General features: G+C 34.2%; 2 protein-coding genes across 11 annotated transcripts in view; one reads left to right on the plus strand and one right to left on the minus strand.

The window, feature by feature from the left end:
- Nucleotides 1–6,391: 6,391 nt before the first annotated feature.
- LOC129951633 (venom serine carboxypeptidase-like) lies at nt 6,392–8,242 on the minus strand. Its single transcript, XM_056063878.1, has 2 exons — nt 8,006–8,242; nt 6,392–7,942 (listed from the first exon to the last, which is right to left on the minus strand). Exon 2 carries the CDS (start codon nt 7,938–7,940, stop codon nt 6,468–6,470), a length of 1,473 nt encoding a protein of 490 aa, XP_055919853.1. The 5' UTR covers nt 7,941–7,942; nt 8,006–8,242; the 3' UTR covers nt 6,392–6,467.
- A 4,735-nt stretch (nt 8,243–12,977) lies between these two features.
- The window catches only part of LOC129951371 (CLIP-associating protein), a 48,964-nt gene continuing 35,620 nt past the window's right edge, over nt 12,978–26,321 (plus strand). For 8 of the 10 annotated variants that reach the window (XM_056063482.1, XM_056063485.1, XM_056063484.1 and 5 more), the window contains exon 1: nt 12,979–14,002. The gene's annotated coding sequence lies outside the window, so the exon portion shown is untranslated. Of the gene's footprint in view, nt 14,003–26,321 lie in introns of all 10 variants that reach the window. The other 2 variants (XM_056063486.1, XM_056063483.1) reach the window with 2 other exon arrangements.

Genomic DNA, 26,321 nt, shown 5'->3' on the forward strand with positions numbered 1-26,321 from the left:
CGTTTATTTTTTCTCGAAATAAATCGCTTCGGAAGTATCCGCTATATACATACATTCACATAGGAACTAAGGAATTAGGACTTACTCATAAAAATATAACATTCGTCATTTGGGATTTTTATTAAATAATTTTGGCCTACGGTAACACTGGCTGTTGAGTGGCCACACCACATAGAAATTTAAGGGTTGCCATAACGTATGTTTATATTTTTATAAATAGCTAATAGGCGATTTTATTTCAATTGCTTTTTACTTTACATATATGAACTGTATTGCAAGTTTTTCATTCATACAAATTTCGAGCTCAAGATTTTATTGAAATATGAATTACGATGGTAGAGAAGTAACAAAAAGTTGGTCTCGTGATTCTGTCCGTCTGCCTGTCTGTCTGTTTTCACCCCTGCAGCTAAACCATTGGGTCGATTGATTTGAAAATATAAATTTAAGGTTTTAAGCTAACTGGCGATAGGTGTTTTTTAAAATTGTTTAAGACCAAAAATAGCAGTAGTCTCCATAAAAATTCTTTTGTCAAAAACTAAAAATGGGCCCGATAGATTTTTATTAAATTTTCAATGAAACTATATTAAAAATGACATTTTTGTTTGCTCTTGAATGGAGTGATTTAAATATTTTGTGTCTTAACAAAGCTCTTACTTACTTACTAAGGGTCTCAGATATGTTAAGTCCGTTGGAAGCCCCTTAATGGGCATAGGGCTTCTACTACGCCATCCTGTACGGTTTCCGAACATGTGTATCAGCTCCTTCCAACTTTTGCCTAGTGACGCTGATTCCACCTCGACTGTCCTACGTCATATGGGCTTCTCGGTCTTCCAACTCTTCTTCCTTCTTGTGTGAGCGGATTCCAGTGCATTGCAGTCGTTACCTTTTCGAAGCGTATGTCCAATCCATTGCCACTTCCTGACCTGTCGTTCTATGAAGGATCTCATTTGATATGCGGTTTGGCCGGAAAATCCTTAGGATGTTACGAAGACATCTATTCACGAATGTTTGCAGCTTTCTTGTTATGGCTGAAGTAACCTTCCAAGTGCTGCACAAATAAAGAAACACAGATTTGACATTTGTGCGCAACTGTCGTAGCTTTGTTCTTAAGCTGATAGAGCTCTTACATTGTCTAAATTCTATATGATGATTAAAAATGTCTTTTTATTAGATTAAAAATATGTAATTATTTTTTTTTTAAACTAGATATCTCATAAGCAGCTTAATGTTTTTTTTTTTTATAAAAATTGAAATGTATAACATATATTTATATTAAATAATGTTGACGAAGGCAACTAGTTAGTTGGTCGAATGTCATAAGCTTCAAACTAGGAACTTTAATTTACTAACCCCTACTTTCAGGCGATCGTGAAAAAACTACCAAAAACATTATGATTTTCTACAAAATAGCTTTGCAAGAAAGCTACAAATCAATTACCATTTGTATTTTGTATTGTAAAGAAATATTACTAATTTCCTTTTCTATTTTACAATGAACTCATTTACACAAAACATCAAATGGAATTGTGTAGAAAATAAATAAATCATAAAGTAATAAAGTTCAGTTTTTAGTTGAATGAAAAAACATGATCAGATGTCATTTTGACATAAGAAGACTTGACTTGATAGTTAGGGAGATTTTTCTTGACTAACTTTCCAGTCATCGTTCCAATGAAGTTACCTTAATTGGAAGGCAATTTTTTGGTAGCTGGCCAATTAGATGCCAGAAATTTGCCACACTTTCAAGTCAACATCATTTGCAGCCAACTTCAGTTAGTTTTTCAAATGTCATGAATTTCAAACTCAGAACTTTATTTCACAAACATCTACTTTAAGTTCATAGTACAATATTGTCTACAAAACACTACTCATGCAAGCTACTAGTCCATCACTATTAATCAGCCCATTTCTCTACCGGTAAGTATAAAGGGACATTAAAGATGATAAAACAATGAACTGGGGTGGAATCGGGTAAGGTGATTTGTGATAGGTGACAGTCACAATCAACAAATTCGGTCTGTGTAACATAGAGGAAATATATATATAATATATTTCCTCTATGCTGTGTAAGGTGATAGTCACCGGTGACAATCACGATTTGGTGACTTTTTCTGGTGACAGCTCTTTAGTTGTCACTTTCATTCGAAATTAATTTTTATTTTTAGTTGCTGAAATTTCAAGAAAATGTTGAAAATGAAAATATTAATCATAATGGAAATGTCCGGCTCTTGAGGATTAACCTCCGCAATAAAATAAACATTCTTGATCTTCCAAGTCCAAAGTAAGTACGCATATGCGCTATATATGCGGTCAACACAGATTCCCCCTTTTCTTCGATTAGACGTGACTTTAAATTTTCTTGGAGGTGGTGGCTACCAAAGGCAAGTTGGCGCTGACTGGTCAGCTCCATGGGGCCAAAGTACTGTTTGAGAGGTTATTTCTTTGACCTTAAAACAAATGGAGAAGAAATTGTGCCCACTTACAATCAAATTTAATCAATGGGATTCAGAAGCAACAAAAATTTTCTTCTACGAAAAATATCAAATTCCTGGAGCCAGTATTTTGTTTCTTAATAAAAATTAACTAAATTTATTACTTGTTTTTTATTTTATTACCGACGAAAAACTGGAAATCATAAAAAAGTTGCGAAATGAAGGAAAAACTTATAATAATATAAAGTTGATGTTAGGGTGCTCTGACCAAATGATCGCCAATGCTGTAAAATATGAAAAAAAGTCAAAACCCGGGGACTGAAACGAGTGAAAATGACGATCGACGTATTGTTCGCTACAGCCGAAAGGATCCTTTTGCGCCCTCTTAGATGATCCAGGAAGATCTAGGACTGGCAGTAAGTAGAGTAACAATAAGAAGGCGATTGTTGGAACACAATCTTTTCGCTCGCAGTCCACGAAAAGTGCCGATGCTTACAAAAAAACATGTAGCCGCTCGTTTGAAATTTGAAAGAAGCCATGCTAATTGGCCTGCAGAGAAATGGCGAAACATTTTGTGGACTGACGAGACCACAATTGTTTTATTCGGTGGAACTGGCTCTAGGCAATACGTCCGACGTCCAGAAAATTCAGAGTTTAAGCCTCGGTACACCATTAAAACGGTAAAGCATGGAGGTGCTAAAGTGATGGCATGGGGGAGTTTCTCATATGCTGGTGTTGGCCCCATACGTCAAATTATTGTCACGATGGACCAGCGCGTTTATGTGGTTATAATGTCCAGTGTAATGCTGCCTTATGCGAGTGGGAATATGCCGGTTAAATGGGCATTTCAACAAGACAACGACCCGAAACACACCAGTAAGTCTGCCAAGGAATGGTTTCCGGTCAATGGGGTTGAGGTCATGGACTGGCCAGCTCAGTCGCCTGACCTCAATCCCATAGAAAATTTATGGGCAGATGTGAAAAAGGTTGTTTCTCGACAAAGACCCTTGAATTCGAGGCAGTTGTGGGACGCAGTCGAGGAAACATGGAACCAAATTCGGGTTGAGCGTTGTCAGGCCCTTGTGAACTCTATGCCACGCAGATGTGCAGCAATTATAAAAAACAAAGGATTTTCCACAAAATACTGACAAAAAATCTTAATATTGAATATTTTTTTATACTTTATTTTGTTTACTCCTATTATTTTGAACAATTCGTTTTAGCTTTATTTTGATAAAATTCATGTTTTTGCTACCTTATTAGTCTTTAAGCATAATAATAAAAGAAAAAATAAATTTAAAATAATTATGCAACTTTTGAGTCACGATTTAATTTAAAAAGAATAGGCACTCCTATTTTTTTGAACACAACTGTATGTATGTATGTACATATGTATATCTTTTGAAAATTGACCTTTTTACTGAAAGCATCAAATGGAGTTTTCAGTTAAATGACAGAAGCAGACTTGACTTTTTTGACTTATTTACCAGTCAACTTTCTGGTAAAGTTGCCTTAATTGGAAGGACATTTTTTGGCAACTGGCACATCAGATACTAGAAACTTGTCTAACTTTCAAGTCCCTTATGTCGTCTGAACCTGTACATTGTTCTCAAATATCCTAAGGAAATTTTCAAAACTAAAAGGAGGCCAACTTTTTGAATTTAAACTTCTAAAGTGAGAGTTGAAATAATAAAAAAAAACTTTCAACTTGCCGATAAAATTTCGAGTTAAAACCAACTCCGGAGTTATTGAAATTTTATTCTTCCGGCTATTGAACAATATTTAACAAAATCGCCCTAGTTCTATTTAAAATTCGACCTTCATAGGTGTTCCCTCAATCTTTCAATACTAGCCCTAAATTTTGGAAATTGACTTATTTTCGTATGCATTTATAAAAGCAATACAAAGTTTTTATATACAGTTGTGTTCATAAAAATAGCAGTGCTCTCCAAATAAAACAAAAAGGCCTTCAATTTCAACGTTATAATATATTTCATTGAACTTCTAACAACAAACTAAAATATTTTATTCATAATAGCAGAAAATAAGTACTATCGATTTTTTACCGTTAGCTTGGTCATAGAAAAAAACCGTTTTTTAAATACATGGCTGTTCTTAAAAATAGCAGTACATGACAAAGTAATAGATCTATTACGTAAGAAGTAAGGAAAACTGTAATAAGTTATATGAAAGTATACAAATAATGTTACCTTACAATTAGTACTTTGTTGCATAACCATTGTTTTTTATGATGCTTCGCATCTACGTGGCATCGAGTCCACTAAAACCTGACACTTCCCGTCTGGTATTGCGTTCCAAGAATCACGCACTGCTTCCCACAATTTTTCGAATTCTTGGGTTTTGCTTTATGAACTGCGTTCTTAACATCCCGCCACAAATTTTCGATGGGGTTAAGGTCGGATGATTGAGCGGGCCACTCCATAACGGATAACTTTTTCAGCTCAAATAATGATTTTGTCTTTTTTGACGTATGCTTTGGGTCATAACCTTGTTGGTATACCCAAACAATGGTATTTCCTCTTCGACACAGGGTAACATAACCTCCTCGAGAATTTTCACATACTTGGTTGCATCTCTTATACCCCCGATGGGATTATTAGGCCCGACCTCGTAATATGAAAAGTAAGCCCATATCATAATTTTCCCTCCACCATGCTTCACAGTTTTAATAGTGTAACGTGGATCGTATGCTTCATTTTAGGGTCTTCGCACATATTCTTGACGACCCTTGGACCCAAAAAGGACGACTTTGCTTTCACCGCTCCATAGAACATTCCTCTATTTCTCCTTTGCCCAATCTCTATGTGCTTTAAAAAACTCCATTATCTTTACCACATACCTTCTCGTCAAGAATGGTACCTTGCGTGGACTTCGGGCTGGTAACTTCGCTTATAAAAGACGTCTTCGTATTGTGACAGCGCTAACAGACAGTTGTATTGCATTTCTTATTTTTCTAGAGCCTATGGAAGGGTTCTATTTTGCTAACTGAACAATTTCTCTGACAGTTCTTTTGAGCCTCACGTTTTCGGTTTATTTTGCCATTTTAAGGCGTTACTAACCATTTTTGCTGAGCAGCCTAGGATGTCTGGAATATTTTGGAAGGTTTTTCCCTCCAAACGCAGGTTTTGAATAAGTTTTCGAATGGTTTCGGTGCAGTGTCTTGGCCGTCCCATTGTTTATTTTTGAGCCAATATTTTTTAATTTTGTATATACTAATATCACAGATAATATATAAATAAATTTATATATATAATATATATATTTATTATCTGTGCTAATATGCTAAAAATACTTAAAACTTTAAATAGTAAAATATTTACTTACCGAAAATTAAAAAAAATTGAATTTTTAACCTCCTTAATTATAAAATCAAAAGCACTGCTATTTTTATGATCACTCTGATATCCAGAGAGTTTGAAATATTGTGTGTTCACCGGCAAAAGTAGAGTATAACTTTAAGCTAAAAGTCTCTAATATGAAAACGAAAGGCCGTTAGATGCAAGCAACATGTTAATTTTTTTGGTAAGTATTTCCGTTCTTAAAATAATTGACAATCTAATAAAATGTGATAAGCACTACTATTTTTATGACCACTACTGTACCTAGGTAACTTGTACAATTTTAACTTTACAAATATATTCCATATCACTTTTCTTTGTCAAATTGTTTTCTCAATACAAATTGTTTTAAACAATTGTTCAATAAACAAGATCTAAATACTTTTATTTAAATAATTTCTTCTGGAAATATCTTCTTGTGGTAAAACGATACTTAACACTAAACTAACCTTATCGTAAGTAAAAATGTGACGTCTTTTTAACACACCTTCTATAATTTGTTCATGACTCGTAAAGATTACAAAATAAATACTATTTTGACTTTGAGCAGATCCAAAATCATCTTCATTACTGTAAAGTATTTTAAGACGATAAGAAAACTATGAGTAGCAATGAAAGGTTTTATTTTAATATGTATACACAAAAGACATATAACTCATAATATTAACAATGAACTTCAGTCGTTTGCTCCTGTTAAACTAGTGATCAACTCGAACATCCACTTAGGCTGATCTTTAGGAACCATATGTCCGGCATAGCGCACTAACACCTCTAACAAGTTACCGGCACTTTTCTTGTACCCAGCTATTTCTGAATCCTTGCCCGTGCCTACTCTCCATATTTTGCGTTCGGCGACTTTGTAGTAATCTGCATTTGAGAACTTCAAGTTCTGTAAATAATTAACAGTCATCGGATATGCTACAATAATATCCAACTGTCCATTATAAATGCAGACTGAATAGTATTCTAGAATCTCAGCCACCCAATGAGCCACACTGTCCATTACGTCTTCTTTTAGGTATTTTTCAACTATGTTCTCATCGTGCATGTCGTGGAATGTTCGGTTGCCCACATGTATTGCTTTTCTTATATGAGAAGATTGCAGAAATATTCCCATATTATCCTCTTCTTTCTCATCGGTAACATTGACATAGTTGAAATAGGTGCTGAGGCCAGTTAGTTTGCTAAACAAAGATCCATTGACTTTTCCGTCTATGTTCATAATATTGTCGAAAATATCAAAGGCGCATGTCATGTTGTGCCTGTGAACGCAATCAAGTGCTTCTTGTTCAGATTTTTTGAATTGCGAAGCACCTGGCAAGTCGATAAGACCCAATTGATAGAGATAGTCTCCATAATTCAATTGATGCTGCGGATCTGATAGGCCATTGCCAATAGCAACACCTTTTAGAGGAATGTGAACATCATTGTGAATAGAATTCTGAGCGTGATGAATGTAATAGGCCAAAGCTGGAATATATTTCCCAGCATAGGATTCTCCAGTTATCCAAAATCCATAGGTCAATTTAAATTCAAACAGCTGGAATAATTGTTTAACAGCTTCGTGGAGATTTCTAGCAACTTGCTTTTCATTCCGCGCGTAACCCTTTTCGTGTTCGGTAAAGCTGAAGCCCGTTCCAACTGGATTATCAATGTAAATCAAATTTAACTTCTCGCTCCACGCGAACTGCCTCTTTTCAACTTTCTTCTTTTTTATATGAAACGGACCATTCTCTTGAAATAGTCCGAACAACGAAGTCGCTCCGGGTCCACCTTGGAGCCAAAGCACAACCGGAGCATATGGTTCATTAATTTCAGCGGGGAAGTACCAAAAAAACATATTCGAATTGAATTGCTTGTCTACGGTTAGATAACCGGCATAGCTTTTCGCTGCTTTAAATGTAGGGTCCACAACTTCGGCGGCTGCTCGCGCTGCTGTTATGTTGTTTGCTTCTATCATTGGGGTCAGGAATAGCGGCTCTCCGGGGTCACCACCATCGTGATAAGCTTTGTATCGCGGATAAGGGTTGATGAAAGGCCGGCGATATGGAATGTTTGCCGAAGTAGCTGATGCAGAATTAAGAATTATTGTGCACAGCCAAAGGACTATGAAGATTTGGTGACAACCGACGATGCAGTATTTCATCATAACTATGGAGAATATTTAAATGTTTGTTCATTATTATGTATAGGCATTAGGCAGTAGGCACTTACCTGATTGTCCCAGGAATTGAGATTTTATTACTTAAGAGTTCTTCGGTGATCAATTGTAAACGAATAATAAGCTCTGGAAAACAACGATGAATTTGATACAAACTGAAACTATTTCTGTTATGTTCCAGCTTTAAAGACTATTTTTAATTAGAATCCATGCACAAAGTTGTGCACTGTGCTAAATAACGATTTACGATCTACAAATCAAAACAGTCTCAAACAAACGGAATTGGAAAAATCAAAAATGAGAAGAAATGAGGTTCAAAAACAAAACAAAGCGGATCAAAATCAGAGTTGCCATAAGCTTTTTTACAACGTAAACTTCTCACAGTTTATTTACAAAAAGATTGCATGCAAGTTATTTAAGTCAAACTGATAGAGCAGCAGAATTGGTTGATTCACTTTTCATTCTCACGTAGATTTAAAATAACATTTGCATTTATTTTCTTCCTCTTCGAATTGTCGGTTTTTTGGAAAGCAAGAAAGAGAATTTTTTTTAAGAAACTTTGTTTAAAAAGGTATTATTTTTGAGAATACAGAAATCTGTGCGTTAAGTAATTTTTCTTAAAGCGATTCATATTTGTACTAACCTATTGCATAGTATTTTAAGTATATGACAAAGTAAATAAAAAAAATTATTTGAAGATGAAAAACGAACTTTATGTAATTCGTAATAACTTTTATTTAATTCAACATAGTCTGGCAGCACTCTTACAACTGTGCTCTGGGCCTCTACACGGGAAATCCCCTCTTTCTTGACTTTTGTATGGTTTGCTTTGGCACAAAGTTCACTCTTTTTCTGGCTCCAGAATCGTTATAAAGAAGTAGAGCTGGGTAGATGTATGTCAAAAAAGAACATTGTTCTGCACTTTGAAATTTGTAGAAAAATAGGAAGCAAACTATTGGAATCACATAACTTGGATAGCGTTAAGAGACAAAAACTTTAACATGAAATTTGACAGTAGTTGTGTCGATTCTTTCCTAAGCGAAGTTTACACGATTGGAAGATCTTTCAATATTAGTCGAACTGCCAAAAGTCTTCCAACTGAAGCCAATTAGGTGACAATTGATAATTTCTATCTTCTTAAATATTAGACAGTTTGTTAATAGAACATTTTCTGACAATTGCCTACAATTTTGTATATTCCAATTAATAATTGTCTGTTTACACGTTTGGAAGACTTTCAAATCAAATGGGGTGGCGCAACAGTCCGTTGTGAACCAGGGCCTAGTGACTTACAACTCTCAACCATTCCTGAGTGCGAGTACTATTGTCAGGAATGGAAGGGACCTACAATTTAAGGCCGAATCCGAACGACTAGTTTGAGAAAGCACTTTTTCATGACAAGAATTAAGCACAATTCACATGAGCACGACCAACGAATGAACGAATATTCGTCGATTTTGACATCTCTTTCACATGAGAGTTTTTAATTCGTCGCGAATGAAGTTTGACAAGAAGCCACAGCCAAACACCATTCACCACTGAAACAAAAACAAGAATTATTTTTTTAGGTTAAGTGCGCGCGATTATTTTATTCGTTCAAGTGTGGATAATGTGGAACGCGAATAAAGTTTGCTAGTTCGTATCAACTATAATTTTTTTCGCGACGAATAAATTTGTTTTCTTAAATTTATTAATATACGATATTGAAAAGTAAAAGTATGTATCATAAATCAAATAGACACTAAATTGCTATCGTTTTGTTAAGAATTTTGTAATTCATTCGTCGTTCGTTGGTCGCGCTCATGTGAATACTACTTTACTCTTGAAGGATTTGTCAATTCCTCGCAAGAGGCAGTACCCGCGAAAATAATTTTTTTTTTTAAATTAAGGTGGCACTGGCAGGGATTGAACCTAAGACCCCTTGCATGACAGTCCAACGCACTAACCATCATGCTACGGGTACTGGAAGACTTTAGAAAACATTAAAATTGGTAGACGCAATGGAAGACAATTTTTCTGACAGATGACAATATGTCCTACAAAAAAATTAAAAATTAGAAAATATGAAACAAAGTGAAACAATAATTAAGTAGGCAATAACGAATACCTTGTAAAATTCTTCATGTTCTTCAACCTTCTTTTTGTATAACTTCTTGTTCATTATCTTTGTCAATTGTCCAATTATTTTAGAATACATAAAATTGTGTTTTTAGACGAGTACAAACGATTGCAAGAAGTCCCCCAAATGTTTGTCACTTTTGATAAATAAAAATGGGTGTTAACATGGTTGACAGATAAGTCGTTAATATACATTGCAAGATTTCCCAGTCGTGACTACTCACTAAGGTTTCAATAGAACAGTTTACAAATATTAGGAAAAGGAAACTTCGTTAAATCTTTAAAAAATGTTCTTTTGGTCAGAATACTCCTGTTTTTTAGGTAAATACGAGGTTGGCTATATTAACAGATTAGTTTGCATTTAAGGACTGATAAGTGCCTGTTTCATAATATAACCTAATCAGCAGATACAATTTACATTAGTGTTTCACAATAAACATGTCACAATAACTAGGTAAGTCAAACTAGAAGTTAATGTGTCAATTATTCTATTGAGTGCATGAAGTACCCAGCAGTAAGGATAACATTGTAAAAAGTGCTATAGTGAATCAAAAATACTATATATGAAAGTATAAATCCTTCGTACGTATCACCCTCCAAAACCCACTTGTTTACATTTTTAGATTTGTAATGTCGATAAAAAAGTATCAATTTTCAACAAACAAAAATTTGATTGTTTTTACGCATATATAGAATTAACTAATGAGTTTTGAGGAGAAATGTCACATTTTTGGTGGAAAATCTCACACATACTTCAATTACCTACCATATGAATCAGCTGTTCACTTCAGCTTGAGACAAAACAAGATAGCTACCGAGGATTTATATCTTTATAGGAGTGTTCTTGATCGTGAATAGCGATGATGTTCTCAATTTTATTTTTTATTAATAGATATCTTACAGGATCGATTAGATACATTTTTTTTACAAAAGAAAGAAACCGCGTTCAAAAAAAAAAAACATTCTATAAAGCTAACATCGCATCCTTTTTCAATTATAACAGAATTCTTATTAGTCAAAACGTTTACAAAACTGCAAAATGGGAATAACTAACAAGTAGAATTCCAAAACATGTATATTATGAACTTTCTCTAACTGGAAGGTAATTTAAGTGTTGGACTAGGTAGGTAGGTAGAAATGGCGATCTCAAGGCAACCTAGCCTGAGATCCAATTAGCGCTGTAGTGCGCCATTTTGATACCAAAAACTCGTTTGACCTTAGATTGAAAGGGATAGATTGATAGAGAAGCTTCATAGCGATTATGTAAGAGCCATTATGTCGCATTGAGAAAAAAGATTAGGTCTCTAATCTTTATCTCAGATAGCTCATCGAGTTCTTGAAAGAATGCTTTTCCAAAGCATTTCATTCTGGTGTTTGCCAAAGCAGGACATTTGCAGAGGAAATGGATTATGGTTTCACTTTCTCTTTGGTGACTGCAACTACGGCAAAAGGTGTTGTAAGAGATACTCAACTTCTCTGCATGAACTCCTATAGGCCAATGTCCGGTACAAACCGCAACAATCCTGGCTTTGTCTTGCCTTGGCCTGCATAGAAGATCGTTTGAACGGGTTTTGTTATAGGTGGGCCATATCTTCCTAGATATAATGCAGTTGCTCCACCTTCGGTTTGATTCAGTTTGGTAGATAGAAAAGATTTTACTCTTCATAGCAACAAGAGGAATGTTAACCATTTCCGCAAGTGAGCTATGAAGGGCCGATCCTTGCCTGGCTGGCTCGTCAGCCCGTTCATTTCCCACGATACCACTATGGCCCGGAACCCAGATCAGGGTGACACCGAGGTTAATATTCAGGTTCGCAAGCTCATCGCGACATTGTTGGACCAATTTAGATGAGGATCTGGCCGAGTTAATGGCTTTGACAGCTGCATGACTGTCTGTAAAGATAGTCACATTTCGGTTTTGGTTTGGGTTTTGTTTAAGTATCTTACATGCCTCCCTTATTGCCAGCAGTTCAGCCTGAAAAACTCTAGCAAAGTCAGGAAGCCTAAATGATTTGGCTACATTAAGGGACTCAGAAAAGATCCCAGAACCAACTCCGCACTCCATCTTTGAGCCGTCAGTAAAGATGGTTGTGTCGAAACCTATCGACACGATGTCATCCTCCCAATCTTCTCTCGATGGGAAAATAACCTTAAAACCCTTACTAAGGTTTAAAGTAGGAGTGCAGTAGTCAGTGTCTACCGAGATAATATCTGAGGGAATTAATTTCGTAGTGTTGCTGTGACCGTAAGGTTTTGACAACCAGCTATTTGATTCCTTCAGCCTAATAGCGCTGCAGGAAACTAAAACAAAAAATCAGTAGAATCCGCAAAAAAATTAAAATATGGCATCACTTTAACAAAACAAACAGCAAATAAAAGTCAAAATAAACAATATTTTCGTGTGTTTTATGTACAAATTTAGCTTTTAAAATAAATTGAAAAATTAAATAAATGTTTCCTCGACCTAAAATTGCTACACATATTATTTATTTGCGAATACCTATCAAATATAAAAAACACCTGCCAAAATGCATGTTTGACTAGAGTCAATTAGAACTTTGAAATTGCTATATGCAGCTTTTAAAGTTAAAATCATCCTTTATAAATTAAATAAGGACATCTATTATAACACATTTTAACAAATAAACAAAATAGGGTTAGTATATTTAAGGAATAAAGGACACCAACGCGAAGTTGGCTACAAGCACAGTCCATAACTAGTATGTCAATGTATGTGAATTTACTAGACAGCACTGTTCAAGTAAATTTACTAGCACCATCTACCATTTCGATGATGCAACCATCAATGGTTTTCCAATTCGCCGCATAATAAATAAACACAAAAGCGAGACAGCTACATAACTACATGTTTTTCTTCCATTCATTCATACACTAGTTCAAGATGAAAAATTCCACCCAAATGTGTGACGACTTTTCAAAATGACGGCTTCCCGTTAAAAACGTTAAGAGATAAATTTTCAACCATCCCAATTCGACAAAAGAAAATATACAAAATAGAAATAAAAAGAAAATCTATTTGCAGTGCTTGTTGCGATAAATAAAATCCAATAAAAATTAAAATACGAAACGAACGTCTATCTCGAAACTCGATTTATTTATTAAAACAGAACAAAAATTAATCTAAAAAGCAGAAGAAGAATAAGAAAGAAAATTGGAAAATGCAAAGTTTTAGTTTTAAGTGTGTCGGCTGTCGGTGGATGTGGTGAATCTGCGAAAAAGAAAATTTCCAATCCAACTCCTCGCTCCAAGCTTCTTGGCCTCTCTTCTCCCTGTGCTGTGCCTGTGGTGGCCTGTGGTTGTCCTGTCTTGCTGTGTAAACCGTGAATTCAAGTGAAGAAGGAAATAAATCAAAAAATAAGCAAAAAAGGTGTGTGTGGTTTTTGCATAAAACCAAATTTATATATTTCCTTGAATATGCATTCCCTCTCTGATTTCCCTTGATTAATTGTGAGTGCAAATTATCCACAATTAAAAAAAATCTAACAAAATTTTCGTTCTTAATTGTGAGAAAAAATCTAAAAGAAAAAAGAAACGAAAAAAAATTATATCATTCCGTAAAAATTGTCAACACGTCGTCGTCGTCGTTGTTGGTCGAGTCCGGAGTCGGAGTCGTTTGGATTCAGTCGGTTCTATTTGGCGGCGACGTATTTTACAGCAGCGTGACAAGGACAAAGTGATTATCATCACCACCAAATCGTTTTTCTTTTTGTATTTATTTATTTTTGGATTTCGTTTTTCTTCTTAAAAAAAAAATAAAAAGTTGTCGCCTCCGAGAGAAAACAGAAAACTGTGCGCAATCAACACACCGAGGAAAGAAAAGGATTAAACAAGGATCATAATTATTTTAAATAATATTATTTTTAGTTGTTCTTTGAGGTGGCGAATGATAGTAGAACTGCAAATAAGTCAAGGTAAGTTACATTTTCTGCGGTGTCTCATAGTTGTTAGAGCTTATTGAATTTTTCTTGTTAAGGAATTCAGTGAGAAAAAGGCCTAAGGAAGTCCCTAGTCAGTCTGTGAGCAATGAGTCATTTCTTTGGCTTCCGCAATAACCAAAGAAAGTAAAAGCGAAATTGTGATCCTTTTAAATGCATTTTACATACAGCAAAAAGGATAGCCGAGTTTCTTCAGGAAAAGAAACGAAAAACAAATCAAATGTATTGCCATATCTTCTACTACTTGGCAATGCAGCTGTTTGATTTGCTTGTACTTTTGTACAATATATCGGAATTTCTTTCGCCTCTCATACCTTTACAGATTGTATCAACCTACCCCTTGGTTTTGTGGCTTGCCAGCTTTCAGCAAACTAAACCAAACCCACCCTCCATTGAGCACTCATTCCAGATTCCTAGACGACTACCGTATCTACCTACCTCCCTTCCCCCTCTGCATACTCGTACGATGTACAAATGGAATTTAGCTGCAGTCATGTCATTAGGTTGATTTTTTTGGCAGTCTATGTTTTTGTTTGCTAAAAAAGTTACTGAAACTCGTTACGGTTTACGAATGAGACCTTAAATAGTGAATATGTAGTTGGTATATATTTTATGAGTTGGTTGCTTTTTATGATAAGTTTAACAAATTATATCGTGACAATGAGTTCCCATAATTTTTGTTCTCAAACGAACTAAATGTCTTCTTTTTTGTTTGTTTGAATGAAGATGTTGCAAATACGCTAAGGAACTACTGTGAATTATACGTCAATAAGGTGAATGACGAATATTTTAAATAAAAATAACAATTCTTTGAAAGTTGTTCAAATGATATTAAGGAACCTACCTATCTATAGTTTGTAATGTATCATAATGTTTTCCATTGATGTTCATTTCTCATCTCCAGAGCTTGTGCGAATCAAATTACTGTTTTATTAAGCCCACACGTGGGAATAATGCCAATTGGAAAAAGGTTACAATCCTTTTTCAAAACCGTTGCCAACAACAACATTTATGTTATTTTTTCTTTGTACGCTTAAAATAATAAAAAATAGGTACAGTGTATCAATTTCATATTCGTACCCCTTCTATTAAAACTTTGAATGTTTTCCTGATGATCCTAAATGGCCTCATGTAGGACATTAATACCACCTGCAGGTTAAGTGTGTATTCATGGTTGATACATTTTATCAAATTTTCACAGTTGGTAAAAATCATAACTAAGTAAATGCTAGAATTATAAAAACTACTGTTAAACTAGATCAATTTTGTATTCGTACGATTAGTTCTAAGTAGCCAAGCAGCTTTAATTTCAATTGCATTTTCAATCAAATGTGTTTTGTCAATTCATATGCTACTGTTTAAAGTATTTTGAAGTTATTTAGAATTTTTAAAAGCGTCTTGGACAATTTGTGTCCGAATTCAACAACAATGGGAAGAAAAGCAAGTAAAACCTCTAAAGAACTTTGAGAACTCATCGTAAAATACCAACAAGAAGGTAAATCTTATAAACAGATTTCATCTTTAGTTAATCGAGCTAAATCAATGGTTCAAAGTATTGTTAACCGATTTGTTAAGGAAAAAAGGATTGAAAACTTGCTTCGCAATACGATAAAAAGTTTTTTCAACACGCAGGGCAAGAGGCTAATTGTGAGTGAAACAAACAAAAATCTAAAGATAAGTGCATCAAAATTGGCACAAAATCTTCGCCAATCCTTGGAAAAACAATTTTGCAATAAAACTTTGCGGAATTGTATACGGGAACATGGTTTAAACGGGTTGGTCGGTGATGGTGTGAAGTTGTTTTTCAGCAGCACTTAATTGAAGGAATTATGGATAACAGATGTACATCGATATCCAAAGACCAATTTTAAAAATAGTATGGGTATAGAAAACAACTTTACTTTCTATCACGATAACGACCCAAAGCATAAGGCGAATGCGACCCGAACGTGGCTTCTCTTTAATTCTTTTAATTTAATTTAATTAAAGTTTTGAAAACCCCCCTACCTACAATCACCAGACATTAATCCAAAAGAGAACTTATGGAACGAATTGGAACGGGCTGAACCGTAGAATCCGCAAATGCACCATTAAGAACAAAAAAGACCTTAAGTAGAAAATTCTCTATGAAGGGACACAAATAACATCGGAAACATCTGAAAAATTGGTAAGGTCAATGCCAAGACGACTGAAATCTGTAATTTCTCCCAAAGGTTATGCCACAAGATTTTAAATCCAATTTTTTTGACTGATAAATATAAGATACGAGTACGAAATCGACACAGTATTACTGTAGTTTTTTATTTAAATTTTTCAAGAAATATGAATTTTACCAGCTTTACAAATTCTATTAATTATATCAACAATGAACTTACTTAAATTGCACTTTGTTATTAATTGTGTTCTTTACAAAAGGCCAAATTTTAAGTTCCAAAAAAATCTAAATGGAAGCTCAAACCAGACATCAGAGTTTTCGGATGATTCTTTAACCTCTCAAGTTTTAAGTCACACAGTTTTGGTCGAGTATCTTTATAAAACTCATACAATTGTGAACAAACAAATCGTTGGCTCAACTTTCCATTTGATTGATATGTGCAAATAAATAATAATAATAACTATAGCAATTTTAGAGCGAGGAAACATTTATTTCTATTTTTTATTAGTTTTCAAAGTTCACTTTTTTACACACAAAAATGCTTGATTTTGACATTTGTTCCTCTGTTTTTGTTCATTGTTGCCATACTTGCTTTTTTGGGGGGATTTCTTTGATTTTAGTGCTCAAATGCAAAAAATACCCAAACTCGCACCCACCCCAAATCCTATAGTGATCCCAAGCAGGGGGGTTACATACCTAGCTGTTAGAACGCCGGCGCGCCGTGCTATCAATTAAAAAAAAACTGGTTTCAGGTTCAAATACAAAAAAGTAGGGTTAAGTCCGAAAAAGAAAATATTTTTTTCTACGACTTAAAGTTGTTTCCTCGCCTTAAAATTTAAAAAATGTTCTATTGAGACCCATACCTAATTGTACAAACAAATCAGAAAGAAACTCGAGCTGCGGTAATGGAAAGTCGCTCCAAAACGTTTAAAAAACTATGGACTTGAATATCTAATTCTTCGCAATGTCCTAATCAAAGTAGGATGCTAACTTGTTCTTCTTACCTTCTACGTAGGTTTCTATGATATAAATTGAACCCGAGAGGCTAGTGAGAAATTGTCTCCCTTGTTAAGAAAGCTCATGATATTATTAATTTTAATGTCAATAAAAAGATTTGTTCAAGACACAAAAATTTACTATTTCATAATGAATAGAATTACCTCGGAACGATGCTTCCAAGTCGTGTGTCAAAGCAAATTAGCCTATGTTGACGCCTTGTAAGAGAATATTTGGCATGTTATTGCTACAAAAGTGATCGAAAATTGGGTTATCGGTCTGAATAATGTCAATTCTTCATGTTAATTGAACGATCAAAAGACTTGACCGTCAACCCGGAGATCTCTATTAAACCCTTTATTGAAAGGATAGGTAGATCCTGGTTGATGCGTTGATCGAATTATCAACGGTAGCGAAAAAACAACTTTCTTAAATTTGACCTTACTGGCTTTGTCTTAATTCAACGAGGACTTTGAATGGCTTTCGAATAAAGACCATCAAAGCGAGCGAAATACAACGCCGAGATTTGTTAAAAGTAAAAATACAGCGATTTCCCCTAAGGGTTGTACAATAAGAGTCCAAAAGATTTTATTTCGTTAACAGGTATTTATACAAAAATTCATGTAATTTCGAAAGAGAGATTACGTTACATTTTCAGTTAAACTTTTAAGGCGAATTTATAAATATAAAAAAAAAGATGGAGATTGGTATAATATGAGTGCCAGATTTGGATTCAAAAATTAAATTTTGACAGTTACAGAATTTGAATTTAAATCCAAGATATTTAAGAATTATTTACAACATTTAAAAATAAAAGTTAATGATGATTAGTAGTGTTATTTTCTGCTTCAACATTAATAAAAAAGCTAAAGGCCATAATATTAAATTGTATTTCTTCTTGAAAATCAAACGTCTAAAAAACACCCTTTAAAATTCCAATCTACTAAGACATTTTTAAGTTGTCTTTTGTAGATCTTTCATTTGACATTTTATATAAAAATGCAAGGAAAACGACGAATCGATATTGAAAGCGTAGCCAATGCACACTTTAGTATAAACCTCTTCGTCTGTACGACTTTTTTTTTGGTGACAAAAATTGATTTCGCAAACAGTTTTTCAGTTGATCGTCTTCGTTTGTATCGAATGCCATTTATTTTTTGTATGGTATGGTATGATAGTGGCCAACAGGCGGTAGATGAAAAAATGCTCCTCTGTGCTCCTCTTTTTTAGAGACCCTTACATGCAATAGATAGTCCTAGCAGTAAGCTAATAAAATAAACTAAAGGTTTCACGATTTAAAACCGATGTCGCAAACACTTTAATATCCGAATTGTAGGGTGTTTTATTGTAAAATATGACTGGATTGGCATAAATGGCAGCTTGGAGCGTTTTCCTTTTTGGGAAGATAGCTATGTTTTGCTTCTGTATATGTATGTATGTATACCTATTTGACTTAGTAAAAATTTACTATTATATTTCAATAAATATAAAAATATTGACATTTGTTTTACAAACAAAAGTAATGTATGCATATACAATTTGAAAACTAATTTCTTTAAACAATAGTTTCTCTGATATGAGATATATGTAAGTAATTGTTTAAATCTTCTTAAAACAGTTTCATTTTTTATTTCGAAAGGTAATTCGTTAAATAATTTAAGTTTACGATAGAAAAGCATATTTTGAGTTATAGAATCTCTATAAAACTGAAGTCTAAAATCAAAATTCGATCTTAAGTAGTGCGGTTGGCTGTCTCCCACGAAGGTCAGGCTTGATGTCAAGTATTTAGGTGCTAGATCGTTTTTTAATTTGAACACGAACAGTAACGCATTGAACATGATTCTTTGTTTGACGTTTAACCATCCTAGACAAGATAGCATCCAATTTATTGATGCAAGTATGCAAGCTACATTTAAAAATGGATCTCATAGCTTTGTTTTGCAGAACTTGCAGTCGATTTATGTGCTTATTATTACCTAGAAATAGAATTGTGGAACAAACTCAAAATGTGGTTTGGTAATTGTATTATAAATATTAATGGCACAAATTGTTGTTATATTTTTTGAATGCGTTTAAGAAACCCAATTTTTTTTGGAAATTTTTTTCCACACATAAACCATATGATCAATGGATCTTCCTTCAATCGATAAACTTATATTGTCACTACTATTGATCATCATGCATTTAGTCTTATTCACATTAATTTTAAGTTTGTTTAACTGCCACTTACACAGGTTATTTAAATCTTGTTTGATATCTTCCAAAATTTCAAATGTTATTTTACCACTTACGAACATGAGATCATCATCAGCAAACAAAGATATTTTAGAATTTCTTAAAACTTGAGAAATGTCATTAATGTATACAAGAAATAGTAATGGGCCAAGTATAGTTCCTTGAGGTACACCGAAATATGTATAAATTGCACTTGAATTAAGTACGATTTAGGCCAATTCAGTTTACTGCCTTTAAGACCATATTTTGACAATTTGATAAGAAGTCTACTGCGATCCACCGTTTCAAATGCTCTATGAAAGTCCAAAAACATTGCAATAATATTGTTACCACTATGACTTTTTTCTTTCAGAGTTTTTATCAGCCAGCTGTCTGACCGAGGTGAAGACGGAGGAACAATTATTTATTTTGTCTGTCGTTTTGATTGGATAAATAGACTTCTGTGCGTTCGGGTTAATCGAATAATAGTGCTGATAATACATTTTCCAATCATCCAATCTTTTATTTTCGCAGAAGGTGTTGATCACATTAAGATGATCTTTTTTAGTATGAAGTATAAGTAGAATGTTCAATTATTCTGAGGCTCTTTTTAATTTAAAGTCAGTAAGATCATTCCCTTTGATTCCAGAGTGCCCTGGAACTTAGAGTAATACTGGGATAGAATCGGCTAAGGTGATTGTTGATAAATGACAGTCGAAATAATCGAATTCGATTAGTCAAATTGATACCTAAAAAGCTTTCACAAAAAATGCGATAGTCAGTCATTTTCAAACAAATATGTTTTATTCCGAATAAAGCTACCAGACGCTTACAAAAAAGACTTTGGAATTTTCTAAGTTCTTTTTGTTTCTTTTAAAAAAACACATCCCTGTGACTGCCAAAGCTTACAAAATTCGAAAAAAGCTAGAAAAGTAAGAATTTTATCAAAAAACAGTCAATTTGAAACTTTTTATTTAGATATTTGATAAGAATAGCAACAAATTTTGACAATTTGAATCTGAAATTGTTCAAGTGAATAGAATTGAGTTGAATCATCTTACACAGACGGAATGAAAATGATAGTCAATTTGATTTTTGATTATCAAAAAAATGTAAGTCAACTATTACCTTAGCCGATTCCATCCCTGTTTTATTTTTGAAAATATTGTTTCGAATTTTGGTGACTTTGAAGTACAGATTTGCACGTTATTGATCGCATTGATAGTAGACAAACTATCGGAGCATATCACAACGTTATTTTCTTCTTGACTTGATATTTCTGTTGCTTTTAGTATTGCATAGGCTTCCGTAGAGTTTATTGAGAAAAAGTTTGGTAGCCTTACACTGAAAAGAATGTCTCTGGATTCCGAAGAGATTATCAGTCCTGTTGTACTATCAGATTTTGACTGTCTGTAAAAAGGAAGTCTCATGCAGCGTTTCGGTATTTGTCCGTTATTTCAAAAAACGTAATTTCAGTAAGGTCTAAGTGTGAAAGAAGCATAAGAAATTCGGCGATCGGTCTCCGCTCAATGTGTTAGAATTAAACATGAAGATTGCGTTTATGTTCATAACCAGATAATAAAAAAAAGTAAACATTTTAAAATTGTATGTGTTATCCAAAAGCTCTTGCTATCAAACAAACAAACAGACAGCTGATGTAGCTGATGTTTCATTCAACATTTTCTTAAACTTATCATCTGAAAAGAAGAGATTAGTGGGTCGGTACTTTATTAGTCACTTATTTGAAAAATACGCACATATTAACTTCGAATATGCGTGCAAAATTGCTCATTGGATGAATTTCTTTTAAAAAGAATATTACTGTCATTCAAAATGTTTATGAAGTCATGAAATTAGCTTTTTCATATTTTTACCAGCCAAGTGGCATGCAAATGTAAATCATACAGTTTTGTGCCGTTTCACTTTTTAAGTACCTACATTCGCATAACTTTAGTGCGGTTAGCATACAGGTACTTTTAAAAAAAGGTAAGTGCGTTTTTCAAATTTTGATTTTTAGAAAAATTTTAATAATACTAAGACTAAAAAAACTTAATTCATTATATACAAATGTAAACAAATAATACAAAAAGCTTTATAAAGGAAATCCAAGCGAAAGACTTTTCAAGGCGAATGTCATTGAGGGGAAGTTAAAATATGATTTTCAAAAAAAAGTAAATAAATAAATAAAAATGACGTCGCAACAACTGAGTCTGTTCTATAGAAAAACTAAAACTACACACTACTTAATGGGGTGGAGTCGTTTTATATACCTTAAGTGGTTGTTTGGTTGGCTGAAGCTAAAGAAAGACGAGAACTATTCACACAACACCAGGTTAGTGATGATGCTTGGTCGATAATTTTATTAGTTTCATTTTCTTAAGCGTTGACGTAATAATTATTTCGCAGTTAATGGTTTGTCTTGTCAACTTGAGGAGGTTTTTGTTATTGTTGTTTAGTCAATGCGATAAATTTTCCAAATTAAAGGCAACAAACTTAAGTTATTAAATTAATTGCTGTTTCCTTATTCCTCATATTATTATAGTTGTTGGAAGAAAATATTTGAAGACCAAAAAAACGTTGTTAGTTTAATATAAATATAGTTAAAGTCGTACCTTCCGAAACTTGGGAATACCACCAAAAAAATGAAGGTGTTTCCTTCAAGCTGAATGAACTCAAGTTATAAAAAGAAAATTTAAATATAATAAAAGCGACACATTTTAATGAGGTCTTTTGGTTTTATCCATAAAAGGTTTGAGATTATAAAGAATACAGAAAACGAGCGTATTTCAAATCTGACTGTTTTAGTCCAGGCGTATTTTAGAAGTCCGATTCTGGGGCCAGAACATTATTATCCTTTTTTTGTAACAGCCTTAACATGGAGCCAGCCACATAAGCTTGTGCTGGCAAGCTTACTAGGGGCAGAATTGTGTTAAAGCTTCAAAAACAATTAGGAAAATCAAACACTTAGTGCTTTTACAAAACCAGATGTTATAGGTACCAATTCTACATTACATTTCTTGATTTCTCTCATATAATATGCATGTGGCTTCTATTAGAAATTTGTCTTGAAAACACTTTCCATTTGAAACCAAGTCAGTTCACTCTGGCTATACTTATTATCACACGAAATTACACCAATCTAATAGGTATAAGGAGATAGACAACGTCTAAGTACTTGTGATTGACAGTGTCTCCTAACGTGTCACAAGCTTACAAGACACAAATATACATCACATCACCCAATGTACCCCAAGTGCATAAGTGATCCACTCACGTTTTCTCCTCTTCTGTTTTGTATATTTTTGCACCAGGCTGGAATGGCCTTCTTGATTTGTCGTCGTTAACGTTGTCGTTGTCGTCGTCGTCTTCGTCGTAATAATAACACTATGCGAAATTATCTAGAACTAGTCATAGGTACATGTTAAAACCCTATGTGAGTTTGACATCCCTCTTGCCTGCCTGCGCTTCTCTCATCTAACCCATCATTTTTAGTTTTCCTTTAAATGCATGTTTGTACGGCTAGGTGACTATGTACTGGGTGTTTCTTTTTTCTGTTGTTGTTTATTTACTTTTGTTTTTGTTCATCGTCTCCATTTTCAAAGTATAGTTGGAGACTCAGTCGGTATTGTAAATGTACACCTAGTGTGATGTGAAGCCCTCTGCCTTTTTTTGCTGCACAGAAAAGATGTGTATTCATTGCGAAATGTGAGTGAGAAACATGTTGTGATGAAGTAAACGAACTGAAAAACGAAATCTGACCCAGCAACAAATCAAAACTTAACACATATATGATAGCAAAACAAGCTTAAAGTTCAATGATAGTGTCGCATGAACTCGTTGTAGTAAAAATAAGATCTGTTTAAAGTTTTGATGACTTTCAATACAACGTTGAAGGTTTTTTATTACTCAACTTCAGTGTTTCGAACATTTTAAAAAATCAAAAGGACAGTTTTTAAAGTTTTTGACAAAAATTAAATCATTCGAATTGACTGACATATGGAGAAATGGTTATTTTAGCAAGAAGCCAATACCTGTCTTTGGAGTAAGAGCAATTGAAACATTTCAATGTGGAAAACAATAGAGTCAAGTGGAAAAAGTTGCAAATCTTCGTAATCTCTTGCCAAACAAAGGTACATACTACATATTGTATATGTATAAAATGCCAATAGGCTGGAAGGCAAATTACAACACCGCACCGGAAAGAAATATTTATAATACTTGCACCAAATGTTGACACAGAGAAAAGGCAACACAAAATTGGTATTTAAATGCTGATTGTTGGTGCGCACAAAAAACAAACGGTTTCGACAAAAACACGCAAATTGACCTCTTAAGTTCGTGAACTCATTTTTATTAAATGTTTTTTTTTTTTCTTTTTTAATTCTCAGTGGGTGTATCGTACATATGTACCTCGTTGTTGGTTGTTGCGAGTTGCAATTGCTCTCTTATGTTGCATATTCCAATTCAGCAGCTTCAATACTTTTAAGTTTTAAGATTTTGTCGTAGCAAGGGAAAGAGATCTTTTGAGGAGGGGAGTTAGAGGGTTATTGTCCTAAGAACAAGTGTAAGCGCTTTAACTTTGACAACTTAATTGAGGAGGAAACTTTTCAGCTTTGGAGAGAATTTAAGAAACTAAAACGGAACTGGAAGATGTTTGAGTGGAAGACTTAACATAAACACTGTCTGTTCTGGCCGACGAAAATGGTGGGAAGAGAATAAGTATAATAGAACAAAGCAAATACCCAACTACCAACAGCTGGTGTATAGTTATCTCTAGAATTGTAGTCATTGTTGTGGTTTTGATTTAGTTTTTATTTTTTGTTGTTGTTAAGCAATAACCGTTGAAAAAAAAATAATCATTATTTGCAATGTCTTGAACAATTGAGGTTAGATGAATTGCAATTCTGAGAAACATTAAAAAATAATGATTATCAGCAATTTTTAAGGAAACCACAACATTTTTCTGTTATTTATTTGGATAACATGGAAATGGCTAAGTGGGGTTCGATGCAATCAGTCTCCAACGTTCGTTCTTTAAAAAATCATTTGTTTTTCAAAACCAAAATCAGCTTAAAAAGTAACTTTCGTTCTCCGTCTTCCGACCAGCGGTGGTTAAAAGGCTGAATCATAGCAAGAGACTTCGAACAGTTTTAGAAGATTAAATGATGGAATACATACAGCAAGAGCTTGAGTATGATTTTTTGATGTCTAAAAAATTAGAAGTAAAAGTAACTAAACTTCAGGGTCAAGTTGATGGACTTGAAAACCGAATGACTCAGAGAATCAAGAGTATTGAAGAAATGATGTTGCGTAGCAACTCCAGCCACAATATGGTTTGAGCTCTTACACAAACTTCAATTTCATTAGGTTAAAATTTACGGTAAATAAGCACATCATCCACGCATGTTTTTTATATCGAAGTCCAAATCTGGACAGAAATTCAACTTTTAACGAATTTGATGCTCTGTCTGACTCCAGTCAAAGAATTTTTGCCCATTATCCTCACACTGAACACAATTCTTCTTGGCTTGTTATTCTTTCCAGTCAACACCGGAAGGAAGGTATGTTGAGATCTTTGCTGAGTTAAATAAATTAACTCAGCTTGTCCATGAGCCAACTCGAATCCCTGACGTTGCAGGTCACTCCGCCAACACCCTAGACTTGTTTCTTACCTCTGATCCTAATAAATACACAATCAGTGTATTACCGCCTCTAGGCACATCAGACCATTGTATCGTATCTGCAAAATTCTCATGTCAAAAAAACTAAGTTAAAGAAAAAACTCCTATGAGAACCGTTTGGCAATATGAGAAAGCCAACTGGGACGGTCTCAATGAATTCTTCAGGAACTTTAACTGGACACTATGCTTCCCCGATAGTGACGTGGATTCCAGCGCAGATATGGTAACAAATTTAATTCTTTGTGAAATGAGAAATTTTATCCCGAATAGGGTGAAATCTATGAAACCCAAAGAGAAATCATGGTTTGATTCGAGCTGTAAAGAGGTTATTAGGTTCAGAGATGAAAGTTTCGGTTGTTTTAAAGCCAACCCGACTGAGGAAAACCGGAATAAGTTTAAACAAGCTAGAAAGACCTGTAATGGTCATATTCGACGAACCAAATTTTTGCATGATCAGAAATTAAGGCAACAAATACTACAATGTCCCAAAGGTAGTAAAAATGTCTGGTCATTTGTAAAAACCGTACGAAACACCACGTCATTCTCGGTTCAAACGCTGGTCCACAATGACACTCCCTATGTGAGCTCGATTGATAAATCCAATTTGCTTGCAGCACAATTTGCTGTTATTTCGACGCTACCGGAAAGTGTCATGAGTCCTCCTGTGCTTGAGAGCGTAAATGATTCTATAGGACGAATCTTTGTTCGCACTCGTGCAGTCGCAAGAGTACTGAAAGACCTTGACATACACAAATCCGCTGGACCGGATAGTAGTCCTCCTATTGTTCTGAAGAGGTGTTCTTCAACGCTGGCAAAACCACTGCGTAAGCTTTTCCATCTGTCTTATTCTACAGGTATCTTGCCGAGTGGATGGAAAACTGGAATTTGTCCAGCCTGTCCTTAAAAAAGGCGAATCCTCCTCCCCCTCAAACTATCGTCCAATTGCAATTACGTCCCTTCTTTCTAAGGTCATTGAAACGCTGATTAATTTTCAGCTTAAGAAATATCTTGAAGAACGGAAGCTTCTTAATGACCGATAGTATGGCTTGCGTAGCAATAGGTCCACTGGTGATCTCATGGTTCATCTCACCAAACAGTGGAACAAATCTTTACATCTTTTTGGAAAAAGTAAGATTATTGCAATTGATATTTCAAAAGCATTTGATAGAGTTTGGCACCAAGCTCTCTTATCAATAATGCGTGCTTTTGGTATTGATGAATCTCTTCTTTGTTGGATCAGAAATTACCT

The sequence above is a fragment of the Eupeodes corollae genome, chromosome 3 (genome assembly GCF_945859685.1).
Source record: "Eupeodes corollae chromosome 3, idEupCoro1.1, whole genome shotgun sequence".
NCBI classification, from domain to species: domain Eukaryota; kingdom Metazoa; phylum Arthropoda; class Insecta; order Diptera; family Syrphidae; genus Eupeodes; species Eupeodes corollae.

Bases quoted from the DNA above. Each gene is read 5' to 3' on its own strand.
- LOC129951633 (XM_056063878.1), bottom strand. From the start codon at position 7,940: ATGATGAAATACTGCATCGTCGGTTGTCACCAAATCTTCATAGTCCTT.